The 19,362-nt window shown below is 60.1% G+C and overlaps 6 protein-coding genes across 6 annotated transcripts; 4 read left to right on the top strand and 2 right to left on the bottom strand.

Annotated features, from left to right (window-relative positions):
- The first annotated feature begins 768 nt into the window (after positions 1–768).
- On the top strand, positions 769–3,695 carry THITE_2120915 (uncharacterized protein). The gene is made up of 4 exons (XM_003656338.1): positions 769–1,200; positions 1,275–1,420; positions 1,483–2,026; positions 2,091–3,695. The coding sequence occupies exons 1-4, from the start codon at positions 927–929 to the stop codon at positions 3,668–3,670; spliced, it is 2,544 nt and encodes an 847-aa protein (XP_003656386.1). The 5' UTR covers positions 769–926; the 3' UTR covers positions 3,671–3,695.
- Positions 3,696–4,295: 600 nt separating this feature from the next.
- THITE_2120918 (uncharacterized protein) lies at positions 4,296–6,850 on the bottom strand. Its single transcript, XM_003656339.1, has 4 exons — positions 6,581–6,850; positions 5,603–6,438; positions 4,576–5,528; positions 4,296–4,519 (listed from the first exon to the last, which is right to left on the bottom strand). Exons 2-3 carry the CDS (start codon positions 6,429–6,431, stop codon positions 4,681–4,683), a joined length of 1,677 nt encoding a protein of 558 aa, XP_003656387.1. The 5' UTR covers positions 6,432–6,438; positions 6,581–6,850; the 3' UTR covers positions 4,296–4,519; positions 4,576–4,680.
- Positions 6,851–6,954: 104 nt separating this feature from the next.
- Positions 6,955–8,981, top strand: THITE_2120922 (uncharacterized protein). The gene is made up of 2 exons (XM_003656340.1): positions 6,955–8,257; positions 8,336–8,981. The coding sequence occupies exons 1-2, from the start codon at positions 7,086–7,088 to the stop codon at positions 8,964–8,966; spliced, it is 1,803 nt and encodes a 600-aa protein (XP_003656388.1). The 5' UTR covers positions 6,955–7,085; the 3' UTR covers positions 8,967–8,981.
- Positions 8,982–9,109: 128 nt separating this feature from the next.
- On the bottom strand, positions 9,110–9,771 carry THITE_2120923 (uncharacterized protein). Its single transcript, XM_003656341.1, has 2 exons — positions 9,623–9,771; positions 9,110–9,542 (listed from the first exon to the last, which is right to left on the bottom strand). Exons 1-2 carry the CDS (start codon positions 9,658–9,660, stop codon positions 9,254–9,256), a joined length of 327 nt encoding a protein of 108 aa, XP_003656389.1. The 5' UTR covers positions 9,661–9,771; the 3' UTR covers positions 9,110–9,253.
- Positions 9,772–10,104: 333 nt separating this feature from the next.
- THITE_2120924 (uncharacterized protein) lies at positions 10,105–12,742 on the top strand. The gene is made up of 3 exons (XM_003656342.1): positions 10,105–10,453; positions 10,622–10,936; positions 11,002–12,742. Exons 1-3 carry the CDS (start codon positions 10,396–10,398, stop codon positions 12,609–12,611), a joined length of 1,983 nt encoding a protein of 660 aa, XP_003656390.1. The 5' UTR covers positions 10,105–10,395; the 3' UTR covers positions 12,612–12,742.
- Positions 12,743–16,682: 3,940 nt separating this feature from the next.
- On the top strand, positions 16,683–19,336 carry THITE_2120926 (uncharacterized protein). The gene has a single exon (XM_003656343.1). The coding sequence runs from the start codon at positions 17,281–17,283 to the stop codon at positions 18,919–18,921; it is 1,641 nt and encodes a 546-aa protein (XP_003656391.1). The 5' UTR covers positions 16,683–17,280; the 3' UTR covers positions 18,922–19,336.
- Positions 19,337–19,362: the final 26 nt, after the last annotated feature.

Here is a 19,362-nt window from a genome sequence, read left to right on the forward strand (position 1 = left end):
CCTCGGTCTCTGCATTTGAAGATTAGTGACCATTCCGTTGCATGGACCGATGCTGAAATGCCAGGTTGTCAAATGCGTGTTACTCGGACGCACAGTACTGCGAACGGATGTACATACAGACAGACGCCTGTGCCTCTTGGTCCCTAAGTTAACTATCCGCTGCTCAGAACTTCCCAGTAGTATTCTATCACTACTGCGTAGGAGCTGAGGATTTTGTCACAAGGACTTTCTCAGTCCAGCTGAGTTACGCACGTTAGTCTGACTTCCGTCCCTGGCCTCAACTGCTGGGCAGCACACTCTCCCTCCGATCGCCCACCCCTCCGGTCTGGGCGGCCCAATTCGTGGAGCCTCGCGGCAGCTATGCTCTGTTAGGTAAGGGACCGATTGCGCCATCTGGCTGATGTCTGCCGCCCGCATGCTCCGTGGCCCGCTTCCCTGCATGCTGCGTCCCAAAGACGAAAGTCTCAGATGGCGACCAGGACATACATAGGTACCTCCAGTAGTATTGTTGACATGTTTGCATCACATATCTCATCCCATCTCGCCCCGTTGCCTGCTGCGATCTCGTCCCTGTCGCGGCCGGACGCAGCTTGCCTGGATCCCCCTTGACTTCTGACTGCGAGCTGGTGTCTACCTACGGATGCACTGCGTGGGGTGCTGAACGACAGTAACTGGTTCCCTAGGTGCTCTTTGCCTCGTCTCCATGGGAACACGCAGCAGGACTTGATCAGCCAGATCCCAACTTCGCTGCCCACGACAACCCTCTACGGCATCTTGTACGATAACTAACAGCTCGCTGTCTTGGGCCACGGCTGCCTCCGCCTCCGCCTCCCTGACTCGCCTCGTTGCAACTCGCCCACAAACATCACTCGGACGCTTCCCTCCAGGCGATTTCTCCCCCGAAATCGCGCAGTGTCGGCGGTGCCATGTCTCTCAAGGCCCGCCACGTCGTGGCCAAGGCGCTGGGCATCAAACTACAGGAGCAAGACCCCTACAAAGAGCTCGATACGCCAGGAGCCTCGGTGCTCTCTGGCCGGACAGAACACAGCTTTGTCGAAGAGCCCCCTCTGGTCCTCGACTACCTCAACAGCCTGATTCCCTCGGGAAAGGACCTCTACCGCTATCTCCTCTCTCTCTTCCCGTTCCTCTCCTGGATCGGCCGTTATAACCTGCAATGGTTCATCGGCGATCTCGTTGCCGGTACGCACAGCGCGCAGTCGCGCAAGCAAGGAAACGGGCCGGCGCGGCGAGTTGGTTTGCTGACGACTCGACAGGTATCACCATCGGCGCTGTCGTCGTGCCCCAGGGCATGGCTTATGCCAAGCTGGCTAACTTGGACGTCCAATTCGGCCTGTATTCGTCGTTCATGGGCGTCTTGATATACTGGTTCTTTGCGACTTCGAAGGACATCACCATCGGCGTAAGCGGTCTACGACAGTCGTGTGCGGACTCGGGGAGTTGTTGCTGACACGCACCACACAGCCCGTTGCCGTAATGTCGCAACTGACAGGCGGCATTGTCGCCGACTTGGCCACTACGTTGCCCGATGTCCCGGGACATGTCATTGCCTCGGCTCTTGCCATCCTCGCCGGCTCCATAGTCCTCTTCATCGGCCTTATCCGCTGTGGCTGGATCGTCGACCTCATCTCGCTCACCGCGCTCTCCGCCTTCATGACCGGCTCGGCCCTCAATATCATTTCCGGCCAGATCCCCACCATGATGGGCATCTCCGGATTTTCGACCCGCGACGCGCCTTATCTCGTCTTCATCCACACCCTCCAGGGTCTGCCCCGCACGACATTGGACGCGGCAATGGGTCTGACCGCTCTGACGTTGCTCTATCTCCTTCGGGCGGCCTGCTCGTATTCCGCGAAGCGGTGGCCAAAGCACCAGCGCCTCTTCTTCTTCCTCTCGACCCTCAGGACCGTCTTCGTCATCTTGTTGTACACCATGATCAGCTGGCTGGTCAACAGGGGCCTCCCGGAGAAAAAGGTCAAGTTCAAGATCCTGCTGGATGTCCCGAGAGGTAAACCACCAATCCATTCGCCGGTGAGCCTGACCGCAGCTAACGGGGCTTTTTCTTTTTCCAGGCTTCCAAAATGCAGCTGTCCCGGTGCTCAACCAGCGGATCGCCAGCAATCTTGTCGGTTACCTGCCTGCCACCGTCATCGTCTTGTTGATCGAACACATTGCGATTTCCAAGTCGTTCGGCCGAGTGAACAACTACACCATCAACCCGTCCCAGGAGATGGTGGCCATCGGCGTTACCAACATGCTGGGTCCGTTCCTCGGCGGATACGCTGCTACCGGCTCCTTCAGCCGCACCGCCATCAAGTCGAAGGCCGGCGTCCGGACTCCGTTTGCCGGTGTCATCACTGCCGTCGTGGTCCTCCTCGCCATCTACGCCCTGCCTGCCGTCTTCTACTACATTCCAAATGCGTCGCTGGCTGCCGTCATCATCCACGCTGTCGGGGATCTGATCACCCCGCCCAACACCGTCTACCATTTCTGGCTAGTTTCCCCCCTGGAAGTCGTCATTTTCTTCGTTGGCGTCATCGTTACCGTGTTCTCGACCATTGAGAACGGCATCTACTGCACCATCTGCCTCTCGGCCGCCATGCTCCTGTTCCGCATCTTGAGGGCCAGGGGCAGGTTCCTCGGCCGCGTCAGGGTCGCATCCATGCTCGACGACCACGTCATTGGCGATGAATTCCGGCAGGTTGCCTATGGCACCTTTACCCGCTCTCCGGACGCACCCTTCCGGAACGTCTTCCTCCCCATCACGCACGCGGACGGCTCCAACCCGGAAGTGGAACTCGGCAACCCGTATCCCGGCATCTTCATCTACCGCTTCACCGAAGGCTTCAACTACACCAACGCCAGTCACAGCTTGGACTTCATGACGCGGTACATCTTTGCCCACACCCGCCGTACCAACCCTGCGCACTTTGAGCGACCCGGCGACCGCCCGTGGAACGACCCGGGCCCCTCGCGTCGCAAACTCAAAGCCGCCGTCGCGGCCGGATCCGATGGCGCGGCCGCCGAGGGAGACAGCAGTCTCCCGACGCTAAAAGCCGTCATCCTCGACTTCAGCTCGGTCAACCACGTGGATATCACGTCCGTCCAGCACCTGATCGACGTGCGCAACCAGCTCGACCGCTACGCGTCGCCCGACACGGTCGACTGGCACATCGCCTGCATCAGCAACCGGTGGACCAAGCGCGCGCTCGCGGCGGCCGGGTTCGGGTACCCGACGATGCGGCCGGACGTGCCGCACCTCCGGTGGAAGAGCATCTTCAGCGTGGCCGAGATCGGCGGGTCGCAGAGCGCCGCGGCGGCGGCCGAGTTCGAGGACAACGAGAAGGAGCTCGAGTCCATCCACCGGCGGCAGTCGCTGCACCACACGACGCCGGACCTCGAGGCGGGCATTTCACCACATACTAAGGGCGGCGCCGCCAACGACCGCGGCAGCAGCCACAGCTCGGAGCCGGCCGCCGGGGGGGACGCCAAGGCCGGCGCCGCCAAGCTCAGCGGCGGTCGCACCGTGGCCGTGCACGGCATCAACCGGCCGCTGTTCCATGTCGACCTGACGAGCGCTCTGCAGAGCGCCATCGCGAACGTGGAGGCCCGCGGCGAGTTCCGGGGTGGCGTGAGTGAGCAGGCCAAATAGCGCGCGTGGCCGAAGGCGAGGGAAGTGATATTAACACCTGAGCTCACGGGTTATCTATGACTGGATTTCTTTTTTTGGTCTCGCGATAACGTTGCATACGGAATTGGCGATGCATTGGAAGGCGTTTCGGGTGGAATTGCTGTCTCTTGAGGGGCTGGCGGTCCCAATTGCATGTTTGATGCTACTTTGTTGTTTTTGGATATAATACCCCATAGACCGAGTCTCGCACTGAGACAACAGTTTGCATTTCGTCTTGCACTGGGCATTGTATGTACATAGTTGTTGAGCCCTTGCATGAGTGTCGGCGCCTTTATGCCTCGTAAATGCGGAGATCGGGCAAGCCGAGTTTAAAGACCTTCGATTACAGAGCTCAGCTGAGTGCTGATGTGCCCTGCTGGACCACCTGCTTGTTTCTCCTTCCTTTTATTGCGGCCAGAAGAACGAGAGTGATTCGTTTCTCTAACCTGAAGCTCTTCTGCAGAAGGCAGGGAAAAAGATCAGGCAAGAGAAAGGGCAAAGTATAAGCGAACTGAATGGGGGAAAGGCATATCAGAACGATTTGAACGAAAAGAACAAAATTACTCATGGAGAACAAACAGAAACCGTGGGAGAAGATGTAAGAAATGCTAACGAAAGGGAGAACTGTGGAAAAGAACTGTGGAATATGTGTTGTTTGGCCAAGAGGAAGAGTAAGACGCCGAGCCGATCGGCAAACTAGGGACTCGTCAATGCATCGTCAGGCCAGTGGCTAGTTGTGTCAGCATCGGCCGAGGAATTAATAGTCGTCTGTACAGTTTTCGCTGAGCCAAAGTCTGCTACTTGGAAGCACAAGCGCCTCTCGATCCATTCCTACAAGGGTATTATTTACCACGTGCAGTGCTCTCGCTATCCAAGATAGAACAAACCTCACAAGTCCCAGTATACAGGGCGTTTCAACACCCTTCTCGGTCGTGTGTCGACAGCCAAAAACCCAGTGACTTCTCCCATACCCAGCATGGAAAGAATGTCAATCAATCCTCCCCCCACTCCTCCTCTCCATCCTCACCCACCGCCCTCCCGTCCCAACCCGCTGCTCCGCCCCGGACCAAGGCCCCCTTGGCGTTCCTCACCTCCCACTCAAACTCCTTGAGCGCCTTGAGCTCGCTCCGGAAGAACAGCAGCGCCAACAGCCCGTCCACCGTGCCGGCCGTCAGCCCCAGCGAGCTGACCAGCACCAGGACGAAGGACACGTAGTTGTGCGGGCTGAACCAGACCCCGACCAGGCAGGCGACGGTGACGAGCACGGCGAGGAAGAAGTGGGCGGCGCGCCACCTCAATTGCGCCTGCTCGCGCGCCGTGTAGGAGCGGATGAGGGAGAGGATCTCGTCGTAGGCGGTTGGGGGGAGCGCGTCCGGGGAGGGGTTCAAGAAGGAGCGGATCTGGGAGGCGGCGGGGATTGGGCCGGTGGCGGGGTTGTCTGGGTCGTGGTCGGAGCTTGGGGTGGGAGACTGGAGTTGCAGATAGGCGCCGTTGTGGAGGGCCGATTCGGTCTTGGGCTCGGCCGGGGTTGGTGGGCGAGGTTCGTCAGACGGGAGGACAGTGGCTGTGGCTGCCGTGGGGGAGGAGTCGCGGTTGGAGGCGGTGGCGTCGGAGGCCGATTTGGCAGCAAGTGGCGGCGGCGGCGGTGACGGCTGTGTTTCTCGGAGCGGGTGGAAAGCGAGGGTGGATTCGATGGCGAAATGGTCGCTTAGGGAGCAGCCAAACTCGGGGTGCCGCATCATCATGCCGACGCGGACGCGCTTGACCACCCAGCCGCCGCCGAGGGCGTGGATATCGCCGGAACCGGCAAAGATGTAGTCTAGCCGCTTGCCGCGACGGTCTTCGGACATGGACGGTCAGGAGGGAGAACGGCGGGGTGGGGTGTAGGAAATGGGGCCAGGCTTGGAGACATACCAGGAGTGTCAGGGGCGATTGGCACAGGGGGCTTCCCCGGCCCCAGGAGCTTTTGTTGGGCTTTGGTCCATCGCCACGTGTTGTAGGGTCCGTCCGAGGCAGCGCCGTTCTCCTGTATGTTGAACTCGGCGGTCGGAACCGGGCGGCGACGGGCCATCTCGGCCGGGTGGTCGGCCGGCCCCACGGAGCTGTCGGGATGGATGACGCGCCAGGTGTCGCGCACGGGAGCAAGCGCCGTGACGAGTTGGTGTTCGAGCGACATGGGGATCATGTTGAAGTCGCCCATGGCGATGACCAGATGACCGCGCTCGGCAGCTCCTCGCAGCAACTTGGCGATCTCCCAGGACTGGGCGGTGCGGTGGCACAGGTATGAGTCGTTGGGCTTGCCGCCTTCGTAGGGCGCGTGGGTGTGCGTGTTGAAGACCTCGATGACCTGCTTCGCGGCCGGGCCGTAGCGGATTGTGGCGCAGGCCACGCCTTTCCCGACATACCAGTCGCCGCGCCAGAAGGCAGTCGGGCGGCCGTTCAGCGGGTACCTATACATGGTGCTCTCCTCGATGGGCCAGCGCGACAAGATGGCCAGGCCGCCGCCGAGGGCGGCGCTGTGGTAGAACTTGGCATAGGGCAGGATGAAGCGCGTCTGGCGGCGGATGCTCTTGTAGTCCTCCTGGGTCCAGCACTCCTGGAGGGCGACGATGTGCGGCTTCGGGTCGGCAATGGCAAGCTGGCGGCCAATCTCGGACAGGCGCTCCCGGCGCAGCTTGGAGATGTATTTGAGGCCCCAGCAGTTGAGCGTGACAAGGTTGATTTCTTCGGGTAAGTCCTCCATCGCGCGTCTCCTGGCGGTATCAGCAAAAGGCGTTGGTCTGCCTGCAATGGCACAGTACGATGCACGGATTACACGACATAAGGAGGGCGGGCTGGATGCCGGCGGACCTGTGCTGCTGTCAACTGAACGGGAAATAGCGATCTACATACCTTACGTAGATGTATGTACCTACTGGTTACACACGACCCCAGCGACTCTGGGCTTGGTTCGAAGGAGGCGGCTGGAGCGGGAAGTTCGGTTGAAATGTCAAACGGTGATGTGACATGAGGCAGTTAGGTACCTAAGGTACCTTGTTTGGGTTAGTGTAAAGGTGCCTCGCGTTAAGCTTATCTGATTTTCATATATAGTGTAGAGGGTTGTCTCAGAGTCTCAACTGCAGTATTCCGCACGCTACATACACTACACTACCTAATCTGGCCTCTGTTTTGGCGGCTAGTGTAGACTGCGTCCACGGGTGCGGCGTTCGTCCTTGCTCCCAACGGGAATTGGCCAATCCAGGGCAGGCACCACAACGGCAGTGGCTCACGGACCCACTGAAATTGCCCAGACGCGGTTCGTAACACGAGGCAGCGCTTGAACCGCGACCGACGACCAAAAACGCAGCTTGAACCTTCCCGCCGCTAACAGCGACCGCCACCCACTTATAAACACGCCATGTCGGAGTTCGAGTCGGCAGCGGGGACACCCATCACAGAGCCGCCGTCAAAGCGGCGCAGGGTGCACGATGGCAGCCTGGATACCACACCGCGCTCTCAGTCGCCCAGCAGTCCCCGCCATCGCTCCCCGCCGACTGGGGGCCACATGCATGAGCAGAGTCTCTCCATCCGGCGCGGCCGACCAGCAAGCCGATCTCACAGCAGAAGTCGAAACGGGAATCTCGATGCCGATGACGGCAACAGAGGCCGGTACCGCTCCTCGCCGTCAGCCTCCCGTTCGCGATCCCGTTCAGGCCGCTCCCGCTCTCGATCCCGACTGCGATCACGCTCCCGTTCGCAAAGCGCCTCCTACTCCCGCTCCCGTTCTATATCTAGCAGCCGTTCCCGAACAAGAAGCAGAAGCAGAAGCAGAAGCAGGAGTAGGAGTAGAAGTAGGATCAGGACTAGGAGCGGGAGTAGAACCCGAAGCCTCTCGTCGTCCCAGCCCACGCCAACCACACCGCATGCGGCGCACCATCACCGACACGCCCGACCGCCCATCCTCCCGAACTACCAACCACACCTCCTCCTGCAAGGCCATACCCGCGCCGTCTCCCAAGTGCGCATATCCCCCGACGGGCGCTGGATCGCCTCGGCGTCCGCCGACGGCACCGCCAAGATCTGGGACGCGGCCACGGGCGCCCACCTCGACACGCTCGTCGGCCACATGGCGGGCGTGTCCTGCCTCGCCTGGGCGCCCGACAGCAACACGCTCGCGACGGGGTCCGACGACAAGGCGATTTGGCTGTGGGATCGCGTCACGGGCAGCCCGGCGCACGCCGTTGGCCGTCGGGATCCCGCCGGTGTGGGGATAGGCGCTGCGGCGAAGGGTCCGGCGACGGGGAGGGCCGGGGCTCGAAGAGGTCGCGTAGGCGCCTCTGACGAAGGGACTAGGGGTGGTAGGCCAGGCAGGGGGCCCTTGCTGGGTCATCACAACTACGTTTATTGCTTGGCGTTTTCGCCCAAGGGGAATATCCTGGCCAGCGGAAGCTACGACGAGGCCGTGTTCCTGTGGGATGTCAGGGCAGGACGGTTGATGCGTAGTTTGCCGGCGCATAGCGACCCGGTAAGCGGGGTCGACTTCTGCAGGGACGGGACGCTGGTGGTGAGCTGCTCTACAGACGGGCTGATGTGCGTATTGCCTCCTGGTTCTCCTTTCCGTACGTCGCAGGGATTTGGATTGCGGCTAACTGATAACGATGCTCGCAGTCGCATCTGGGACACTTCAACCGGCCAGTGTCTGCGAACGCTGGTGCACGAGGACAACCCGGCCGTCACCAACGTCTGCTTCAGCCCCAATGGTCGGTTTGTGCTGGCCTTTAGCCTGGATGACTCGATTCGATTATGGGACTACGTCTCCGGCTCGGTAAAGAAGACATACCAGGGCCACACCAACAAGGGTTTCTCGATCGGCGGAGGGTTCGGCGTCTTGACGGATGCCGACGACGGATACCCCGGCGACGACGAGGATTACGGCAGCGCTCGGCGCCAAGCTTTCGTGACGTCGGCCAGCGAGGATGGCGACATCGTCATGTGGGATGTCGTAAGCAAGGCGGTCGTCCAACGGATCAGAGGAGCGCACAAGGGCATATGTTTTTGGGTTGACGTCCACGGCGGCACTATGGTGAGCGCCGGCCAGGATGGCCTGGTTAAGGTGTTCAGGCATAGGCCGGACGGCAGGCCTTTGAAGCAGGAGAATGGCGGGACCAATGGTCACGTCAATGGCCTTCCGGAGGAGCCCGCCATGCAGGATGCTGCTGCGGCAGATGAGGAGTTACAGCGGCACGTGGAGGCAGAAGCCGGATCACCTGGTTTTCACGTCAAAGAGGAGCAGTTGTGACTTGGGCGCCGCTCCTGGGCCTCCGCGTTGTTAAATCAATAGCTGGGCATGGCATACCCCGTCATCATGACCGCTGGTTCCTTGAGAAGCCCAAGCCGGCCGTCGCCTCGCGTAGAATAGGCGGGCGCACCGTCCTACGCTGTTGGGGCTGCTATGCAGAACGCCGCCTCCGCTAAGCCGTGGTCTTGGACTTGCCATGGAGAGGTTCCCGGATGCTCGGCAGGTTCATCAACCCGCGGGCGCTGGAAAATTGACGATCAGGCTCAGGGCTGTCCTGTCGCTGCCCATCACCCGCGCTCCTCTTGCCCCTGCCATGCCTCCACAACATCATGGTCCAGAACCTCCATGACTTCCATCACCAAGGCCAGGCTCTCGAGAAAAGAGTTGACCGCGACACGCAGCATGCGGTTTGTTGCGGCTTTGTACTCAACTCGCAGCACGGTTTGTTCCGACAGCCCTTCCTCAGCAATAGTCGACAGGTCTCGCACTACGAGGGAGGAGAGCTCCTTGTCGACTCGGAGCGCCTGAAGGGCGACTGACGCAAGGCGCGCATCGGGGAAAGGGACGTTGAGCGTCCTGGGAAACAAGCGCATGGTTAGCAGAGGAGAGAAAAAAAATTCGAGGCGATGGGGGGCATGCATCATGATGGCACGTACAGCGCACACGGAAACTCCACTGGAACATCGGTCGGCATGGCTGCGCTGATACAAAGGAGTCTGGCAGTGGAGGGGCTGGGTTCGTTTCTGGATGGCGACGGTTCGGTTTGACGAGGGACGGATTCAGGACGATCGAGGTGGGGCCAAGTCCGGCCGATAAGATAACGCTCAAAGCCGTCGCGTGCTGCATGGAAGTGACCTGGTCAGCCAGCAGCCTCCACTCAGCTCCCGGCGGCCTGGCCCGCCCTGACTAGGTTGTTGCTATGACAACGCAGCCCCGGAAATAGAATGCGCAGCGCTGATTGGCACGCTGCATCCCAACGGCGGAGGTCCCTGACCGATTCCATAATAACAATGGCCCTGCCAAAAACATCTGGCTGCCATTACAAAACATCGCGCAACCGTCGCATGCCAGCATCCATTGTTCTCCTTCCCAACAACTCGTTGTTGAATCCGCTCTTGCCTCCTGCTGATCCCCACTGCTCTGGCCAGCGAGCGCACACATAACCAAGCAGGCTTCCTCCTTCCCGAGCTCTCAAGCATCGAGCGTCGCGAAACCAGAGTCGCCGTGTCTCCTTCTGAACTGTCTTCTGCGCCTGGGCGAGACTGGGCAAGGAGCTCGACAGTTCACTGTCGTGCCTGACGTTGGCCTCGAGTCGCTCCAGTCGGTAAATCAACCGCCTGCTGGGAGGCTTCATCGATCGGTGCATGCTTGCGCGCCCGGGCCCGACACCTTCCCCAACGTGCGACGCCGACCGCAGCGCCTGCACGGCATGGCTCCTTCTACTCGCTACTCCAGTAATCTGGGTCAGATTATTGAGTATATTCCCGGTATGTCCTGCGCGCGTGGTCTCTCCGCATTCCCTGCTTTCGTTTCCGTGTTACCTACTTTTGCCTTCCTCCGCCGCCACTCACCACCGTCACCAACGGAACATGGTCGCATGGATACCAAATATCGTCTCGCGCCCGCTCCTCCCATTACGTTGCTGACCTTTGCAGACCGCCTTTACCTCGCTTCCTACGTCGAAGCCCCCGATGCAAATACGCTCTTCCCTTACCCGGACCCGCCGCCGCGCTCGCCCAGCAAGTGGTCGCAACGCTCCCCCGAGGGACCGACGCCGGCACAGAGCAGCCAGAAGCAGCCCTTCTACTTTACGGTGGATGACACTCTCCTCTACAATGCATTTCATCACGACTTTGGTCCGCTGCACATCGGCCACCTCTACCGCTTCGCGCTGCAGTTCCACGAGATTCTGGGGGCCAAGGAGAATAAGGACAGGCCAATCGTCTTTTGGAGCAGAGCCGATCCCCGCAGTATGTCCTCGTGTGCATTTGCTCCCTTGCAAGCTCGTCTTTGTGACTCACAGCACCTGTGCCAGGTCGCGCCAATGCCTCGTGCTTGCTAGCATGCTACATGGTCCTCATCCAGTCGTGGCCCCCTCACCTGGCACTCGCGCCGATCGCCCAAGTCGACCCGCCGCTGATGCCCTTCAGAGACGCCGGCTATAGCCAAGCAGACTACGGCATCACCGTGCAGGACGTCGTATACGGGGTCTGGAAGGCGAAGGAGGAAGGCTGCTGTGTCCTGGAGACTTTTGACCTCGACGAGTATGAGCGCTTTGAGCGCGTGGAGCAGGGCGACTTCAACTGGATCACACCCAATTTCCTCGCTTTTGCTTCCCCGCAGAGCACGCCGTCGGCGCGGACTCCCGAGGGGACGGACGCCTGGAACGCTTTGCCTACCACTTTGGCGGCAGTGGATGCTCATCCCACCCTCGCACAGCCATTCAAGAACGTCCTGAGACATTTCAGCGAGAGGAACATCGGACTTGTTGTGAGGCTCAATTCGGCTCTGTACGATGCGTCGTACTTTGAGGCGCTCGGCATTCAGCACGTCGACATGATCTTCGAGGATGGGACATGCCCGCCGCTTTCCATGGTGCGGAAGTTCATCCGCATGGCGCACGAGATGATCACGGTCAAAAAGAAGGGAGTTGCGGTCCACTGCAAGGCTGGTCTGGGTCGGACAGGTTGTCTGATCGGAGCCTACCTGATCTACAGACACGGCTTCACTGCCAACGAGATCATCTCCTACATGCGCTTTATGCGCCCGGGCATGGTAGTTGGCCCTCAGCAACACTGGCTCCACCTGAACCAGGGAACTTTCCGGGAATGGTGGGTTGAGGAGCGTGTCGAGCGGAAGCTGCGGAAGGAGGCAGCTCTCGCCGCCGCCGCCGCCGCCGGGTCTCAAACCAACGGTGCCCACCAGCCGATCACGCCGATCCGCGCCACCCAAAAGAGCGGTCTTGGGCGCAGCTCCAGCAAGAACGGCACGTCGACGCCCCCCAACAGGGGCTCCGCCCGGACGCCGCTCGGCGAAATTGACCACGACCGCACCCGTGATAACAGCATTGGCGTGCAGGAGGATTACCTTCCTGCTCCAACGCCGGGCCAACCGCGGAAGACGCAGCGGAACGCCGTCGACCGGCATCATCCGTACCACCGCAGCACGAGCGCCGTGCCAACAGTCGAAGAAGAAGCTGGCGCTGAGCACGAGGTCCAGACCGAGGTCATCTCGATACACCGCTCACAAGGAAACGAGTCCGACGAGGAGTGGAACCTGCGCGTGCGCCAGCACCGCGAGGCATCCGGTTCCCTCTCTCCGGACCGCCGGGACCGGTCAGTGAGCCATCAGACAACGACCACCTCAACAACTACCATCTACCAGCTCGTTGACGATGATGCTTCACACGACATCGAGAACATGGGGATGGCTACTGCAAAGACCAAATCGTACGACCAGATCCAGCGGGCCAGCTCCGCCTCGGGCGTCCTGGTCAAGGTCCGCGGGGCAAGCAGCAGCCCGAAGCGCGCCGTCGCCGGCGGCGGAGTGCGGGAATCTGGCGTCCGCAAGACCAGCGGACGGGTCGGCAGTGTCGGACAGGGTTCTCCGATCGGGGCGGCAGTCTCCTCCGCCCGGAAGAGCTAAAAAGGAACTGATGGTTCGGGCATCGGGCACCTCTTTTTTTTTTTTTTTTGCTGCCCCAGGCAGGGCCTTCGTCACGATGCGCCACCGATGTTGATGACGTTACGACGACATGACCCACGCCGTTTATTTCTTTGCGCCACCTGAACGACTCTCATGTCCTTCCTCATTGCTGGCTGCTCTATTCCAAAGCGAGCATACAACGGCGTGGGAGAGCCCTCGGACGATCCTTTGAAGAGCGGGATGGGGCGTTGGGGTTGCATGAATGCATGCCTTGGCGTTACGGAACACGGGGTTGTTGGGTTGGGGTGAGGGAAGGGGGGTGGATACTCGGTTTCTGGTTTCTTCTTTCTCTCTCAACTGCGGAAGGGTGACAACCGGCCGTCTCATGGGATCCTTGCAGCGAGCGCGGTTCGTTATATGGCATATAATGCATGCATCTTCGGGCAGGAATTTGTTCCTTCATCCATACCATGCTCCTTTTCCCTTACCTTCCCCTTCTCCCTTCTGCCATCCTGTTGCCTATACCCTTCTTGTTGTCACTAGCGGTGTGTGGCAGAGCCGCCTGCTCTCTTCGTTGACTTGACGACTCTCACCTTGGCGGTGATTCGCAATTTGGTTGGAAGAGTTGTTTTTACCGGGCAGAAGAGGCTGGGCTGCTGCGGATGGGACCGGCAGAACGGAGGAAAGGGGTGAGGGCAGTTGGGGTTGATTATGCTTGGCGCTGATTGCCTTGCTGTTGGCGTTATCGGAGGCTTTTCACATCGCCCCTGAGGACCACTTGGGAGCAAGGTGGCTCGCGGAGGAAAGGGTGGAATTGGGAAGGAGGGGCCGCCTTTTGGAGATGTCGGCAGGCATAGCTCTGTATGTCGTCGTCGGCGCGCTTGTTTGACTACGCTGCATTTTTGTCACGGTCTTGTTGAGGATACAGTACAGCATTTGGCGTTCAGCTTGTCCCTTGGGGTTGCAGGAATACAAAAGTATGAAGTCAAGTGTGTGTGTCCTGCGGCACCGCTGGAGGTTCAACGATGCGTGTCTTGGTTGAGCCTCTGTCTCGTCCGCCGGCAAGCTTTCCACTCCATCATCGTCACCATGTCACGCACGGGCTCATCTTCATCGCGTGAAAGGACAGTTTCGTCGCTCATCAGGCCCGGTGAGTCTACTAGGTGTCCCAGGCAGGCCCGTGGGAAGTTGACTCACTGCAAGCCGACTGGGCCTCAAGGCATCCCATCCGAATTTCACATGGCCTGGCCGCTGCACGGAACGTCGATGGACTCATTCGTTTGCTGCCCAACCTTGACCTTAAGTTGGCTGTGACTTGGAACCAGGCAGGGCGCGCCTGGCTGGCCAACCTGAGTCACTCGCTCGCGCTGTGGACTGATTCTGCGTAATACAAATGCAAGTTGACCGAGTTGCATGCATGCCGGCTTCGTGCAGACAGTCGATGAGTGAAGCAAAAGATGATATCCGTCGCCAGCAGACGCTGTCAAGGTCGAAGGGCACAGCCTCAATCATAGTCTCCGTCGCCAGCAAGGACGACTGTTTAGTAGTATCCGCCCGGTCGCGAAATGCGGCCAACGCCAAGCCACCCCGGCGACGGGAAGTCATGTGAATGAGCTCCTGTACATACCTTGCAGAGAGAGTAGGCGCAGCGCTCAGTCAAACTAACTGCAGCGGACCTACCGAGAGCTTGCTGCCCAAAACCACCTAGAGTACAGTACAGAATTCACGTCACAACGCCCCACGCGGAGCCCACGCGCGATTACGCGGGCACGCCGAGCACAGTTACTCCGTACGGCGGTGACACTTCTGGCTCTGCACCGCCGCCGCTCTACCCCCCTTGCAACCCCACTCCGGCCTGCCGGTACCGAGTCTCCGGTACTGGCTCCACTCCTGCCGCAGGGCATCCGGGCCACGGGATTGGCGGCAAGTCGCCCCCTGCCGCGGTCCTTAGCCTATGAGCAGCCCCTTCTCCCTCGACTTGATTTACTCGAGGGCTGCGAGGCTGAAGCACTTCCTGCTGCGTGTATTCCGTACCTAAGATGCAAGGTTCTCTGGGCTGCGACTTCTTGGCTGTGTTCCACCCCAAGCAATGAGGCATACTCGTGACGGGTCAGGAAAGATAGCAGCGTTGTTCGAGGTACCTATTGCATTGCCGGCAAGTGACGAACTTGAAAAGACGTGACTTAGTTTGAATAGCCCGTCGCAGCGACAGCCTTGCTCGCGTCGCCCCTTATCCGCCCAACATGGGGTCTCCCAACCTGAGTGGAACTTTGCAAAAACAAGGCGGTCCCTCGGCCACAGGCTCGAGTGGTCGCTGTCGGAGATAACACTCTTTCAGCTTTGGAGCCCAGTTTAATAAGCTGAAATGAAAAGGAGAGGCATAAACCACGGACGGGGAACGTCACCGCGGAGCGAAGCGGCTGTCGTGGCATGTGATCTGCGTGATTTGAGAGTAGGTAACTAAGGAGAGCTGCATCATGCCAGACAGACGAGTGACGGTTCGGGTTCGTCCCAGAAGCCGTTATTGGTCCCAAAATCTCAGAATTCCAGATGACTCCTATTTCGGCTGCACCGTTCCTGCGGCACAGGGAGGGGGGTTCTCACCCCCTGAGTTGGGAGGTGAAAAGGGGGTGGGGGTCGTCGCTTGATCGGGCATGACGTTAGGTATGTGGTGCATACCTACACAGCCGACACTCGCCCAGCTGTTTGCCTGCCGGTCTCTGTCCAGTTCCTACCGACTAACTACTGTGTAACGGCGGGTCGGGAGAGGCCAATGTTGCCGCAGTAAGCGAAGGGTAACACAAAGCCAACTTGACGGTTCCAGTGATTGGTCGATAACATTAGCCGATTGCAATCACTGAGTGAGGCTCGCCTGTTCCCTGCTGGTGGTGCTGTCGCGCTCACTCCTGTCCACGGTTGCTTGCACGGCGGCCGAGGGGCAGCAGCACACCAAACAGTACAAACCCGCCCCGGAGGACAGGACCAACGCACGGTTTGCCAGCCTGGCTGGAATGTCGCGCATCGGACTGGATTTGCACGCGCGGCGGGCGGGCCTGGCAACGGTTGCCGCAGTTGTTCTGGAAGGCGGGTGATCGATCGAAAAGCGGCGCCTAGAGCAGAAGCAAGGCTTGGACGATGGCAACCAGGCCCATTCTGCGGCCGCGGTGGAGCCAGCGGAGCGACTTGGGAATGAAGGGCGAGAAAACTCTGGTGACCGAGCAGGTGTATGAGCAAGAAAATCGGGGACCTGGCCGCAGAAAAAGCGGCCGCATCTGACCTCTTATACCTACCCAGTCTGGGCGCGAGGCGTAGCCTCGTACTCCGTGCTGCACAGTGCTGCCCTTGTTGTTAGCAAGGCGGAGCATCCATCGTACACTAAGTGGAACAGCAGGGAAGGCGGGAGATCCAAAGGTTCGATGAACGGGCAGGGCTGAAGTCGCACAAGCCAATCAAATGGTGCGGAAGCGGTGGCGGAGCGGGAGCGGGCTGCCGCTGCACGGGCCATCTGGGGTCGAGTGGGCCTCCAAAACAGGCCTGGTGGCTGAGGCCTCATCCACAGACGACCCACCTACAACAGCACACGACACAACGGAGTACACTCCCGAGGTCCTGTATACGCCCATCGATCGAGGCATCATGGACCGAGTTCTTCTGCATTCTTTCCCAACTCGCCAAACAGTTTGCTCAGCCATCGCGGGCTTCTTAGCGCCGCCACAACAGCGCGCGTTCCATGCTCTGTTGGCCCCGAAGTGTGCTGCTGCTACCATCTTTCGTGCGCTCTGCGCTAACCTGCCCCCATCGCCGTGCCCGGCATGGGCATGGGGCGAAATTCCCGGCATGGCAGCAGGTGACGCCATGGCAGTGGCACAACACTCCGCAAACCCGTCCCAGGCACCACCCGGGCATTCATTCCAGTTGCTCACGGAGGTCTCTTTCCAGGTTGGGCCTGCTGCGCCCGCCATGCCCGGCTAACCGTCGTTTCAACCCGCATCCTCTCTTTCGTTACGCCCCCGCCTCGTCTCACTCCCTGGACATAGGCGGGATGGGATCGCGGACGACTGAAGCCAGTGCTCTCCAAGTGAGCCAGTTCCACAGCCGCCCGGCACTGTCCCGGATTCAGGTTCCAGTCGCTGGCTGCCTGCCTGGCTGCCTGCCTGTCTGGCGCCCATCCGTCCTCTCCTTTTCCACCAGCAGGGGCTGCATGCAAGTTGCTGCAGAAATAGGGGCTCGGGCCAGAGCTCGGATGCTCGACGTTTGGGCATGACTGGCCGGGCGGGGGCCAGGCGACGGATATTGCAGTGTTGGCTCATCACCACCGCGGATCGCCCCGGCCGAGTGACCAGGCCATCCCTGGTGACAGTCCTCCCTCTTTCCCCACGTTCCGGCCCAGACTAGCACTCGACCCACGGCCCTGTCCGGATTCGGTTTATTGCCCAACCCATTGAACCGGCCAGGAACCTGGAGCACTCGCCGCGGCTACTTGATCTGCGTTACCCCGTGTCATATAAGAGACGCTGGCCGGCATGTGTCGCGCCGGCACACCCTGACTCAGAGCCTGCTGCTGTATGTCTCACGCCTCTCTAACCCCCTAAACGCCAACATTCTCCAATCCCCTTCTTTCCTCCCCAACTCTCCCTGCTCATTCTGAACTGCCTGTTTGGGCTCTTCAATGTCCCTGTCCCCTACCACAGGCATGAGTAGGCTTTCGCTCGATCGCAACTCACCCCTCCCCCGGGACCCCAGCCGGTCGCAGTTACGACACCCAAGTTCTTCGATGCCCGAGTCCGAGCCCTCGTCGGACCAGAGCGACTGGGAGCTGGAGGAGGACGACGATGAGGGTGAGGGAGAGCCGGACACGGTGTCCTCGCCGACGGGGTTCAAGTACAACATCTCTCGGCTCTCGCCGAGGACCCGTCGGGTCGTGAAGGGGCTGTTCAACCAGTCGTCGTCCAAAGACCCGCCACAGATATCTTTGGAACTCTGCGGCATCAGGGGGGACGACCCCGAAGGCTCCGGCTTGTTCTATGCTTTTCAGATGCACGAGGTCGTGCCCTGCTCTGTCCGTATCGGTTCCCGAAATAGCGGCAGGTTCTCGGCACCCAAGTGCGAGTGCCCGGATGCCAGGTACCGTCATTTGCGTCCGTGCAAGCATCTGATCTGGCTCTTCGACAAGATCTCGAAGCTGGCTCTGGTCGATCACGACCCTGACTCGGTGCTCACCATGACCGAGCTTGGCTACGCCGAGGAGCTCGGAGACCCGTTCGCGCAGATATCGCAAGTCCGCCTCGATGTCCTTGCCGACGACCTCCGCTGTGACATGTCCGAACCCGACACGGACGTCGTCTCTCCCAACCCCGCCCGTGTGAGGGAAGCCAGAGAGATGGTTGCGGCGATGGAGGGAGTGGAGCCGCGGGAGCTCGACAGCTACAGACCCGACCTCGACGCCTCGTATAACCGCATCCCACCGATCCGCCGCGGCGACCTTGGCGCGACGCTCTTCTCCCTCCTCCTCGCCTCGCATCACCTTGCTGAGTGGGTCCGCTCTGAGCTCAGCCCATCGGACCCGGCTGTCGATCCTTTCCGGCGCCTTCAGCAACGCGCATCCCGCATCATCGGGGAGCTAGATGTATATTCGGCCGCCGAACGCGATCCAGCCGCTGTCGACGCATACCGAAGGCGCGGTAAAATGGCAGAGGGCCCGCGAGACGTGGACTGGGCCGCAGCGCAGATCCGGCATTGTGTGGACAAGATCGAGCGGCTCGTCTCTCGCGGTTCCAGTCCACTTCCTGCATGGGCACGTTCTTCGGCAGCCCGCTCGCTCGTCTGCATCCTCAAGGCGGTTGTGCATCACCGGGACCTGTATCCGCGCCTGATTAGAGAGCAAGATGCCGACTTCGTCTATTCCGCACTTGACATGCTTGCCGATCAGAGCCAGTTCATTGAGGAACTGGAAGAGATCATGGATTTGGTGGGCATCCGCGGAGCCCCGCCGTCCTATGTCGACAAGATGCGCAGCCTGATCTCACGCATGCGCAGCCACGGAACCGAAGATGTCGTCAGCCCGAGCGGCATCCCACGAAGCGAAACCCCGCCGCTGTACGAGTCGTCCTCGGCCGCCGTTCAGCACCCCGGACCGAGCCGCGGCAGCAGCGTGCAATTCCTCACCCCCGAGGTGCCAGCAAGCGCTATGGGGCGTGGCGGCCAGGGCGCCAGAGGAGGTCGAGGAAGGGGAAATGGCAGAGGCTCCAAACGTCTGGTTTCCCCACACGACAGCCCTCGGGGTTCCAGAAAGCGAGTTCGAGGCGCCTAAGATGATCCGACAGCGTCCACTCACCTGACTTCGAACATCGCCAAGTTAGAATTTTTTTTTTTTTTTTTTTTTTTTTCTTCGCTTTGTTTTGTTTTCTCTTCCTCGGCCTCAGAGAGGCAACCCACAATACAAATACACAACTACATACAACATCAAAAGTGGGCTGGCCCACCACACCCCCGATGGAACCATGAAAAAAACGAAAGAACCAGGATTCATGTGCGTTGGAAAGCCTTTCGGTAGATTTCCTTCTGCTACACCAATGCTAACGGTTCAGTGCCGTTGCTGGATCCATAATACCACCTCCCATGTTCGGTAATTGAGATGAGATAGGCTTACGGGAGCGGCAGAGGTCAAGGTCAAGCGCCCCGTCGGGGTTGCTCAGGGGAGGCGTCTCATCTACGTTCGCAGGTCGGATTTCGTCTACTGTGTGCATAGACA

The sequence above is a fragment of the Thermothielavioides terrestris genome, chromosome 5, assembly GCF_000226115.1.
Source record: "Thermothielavioides terrestris NRRL 8126 chromosome 5, complete sequence".
NCBI lineage: Eukaryota > Fungi > Ascomycota > Sordariomycetes > Sordariales > Chaetomiaceae > Thermothielavioides > Thermothielavioides terrestris.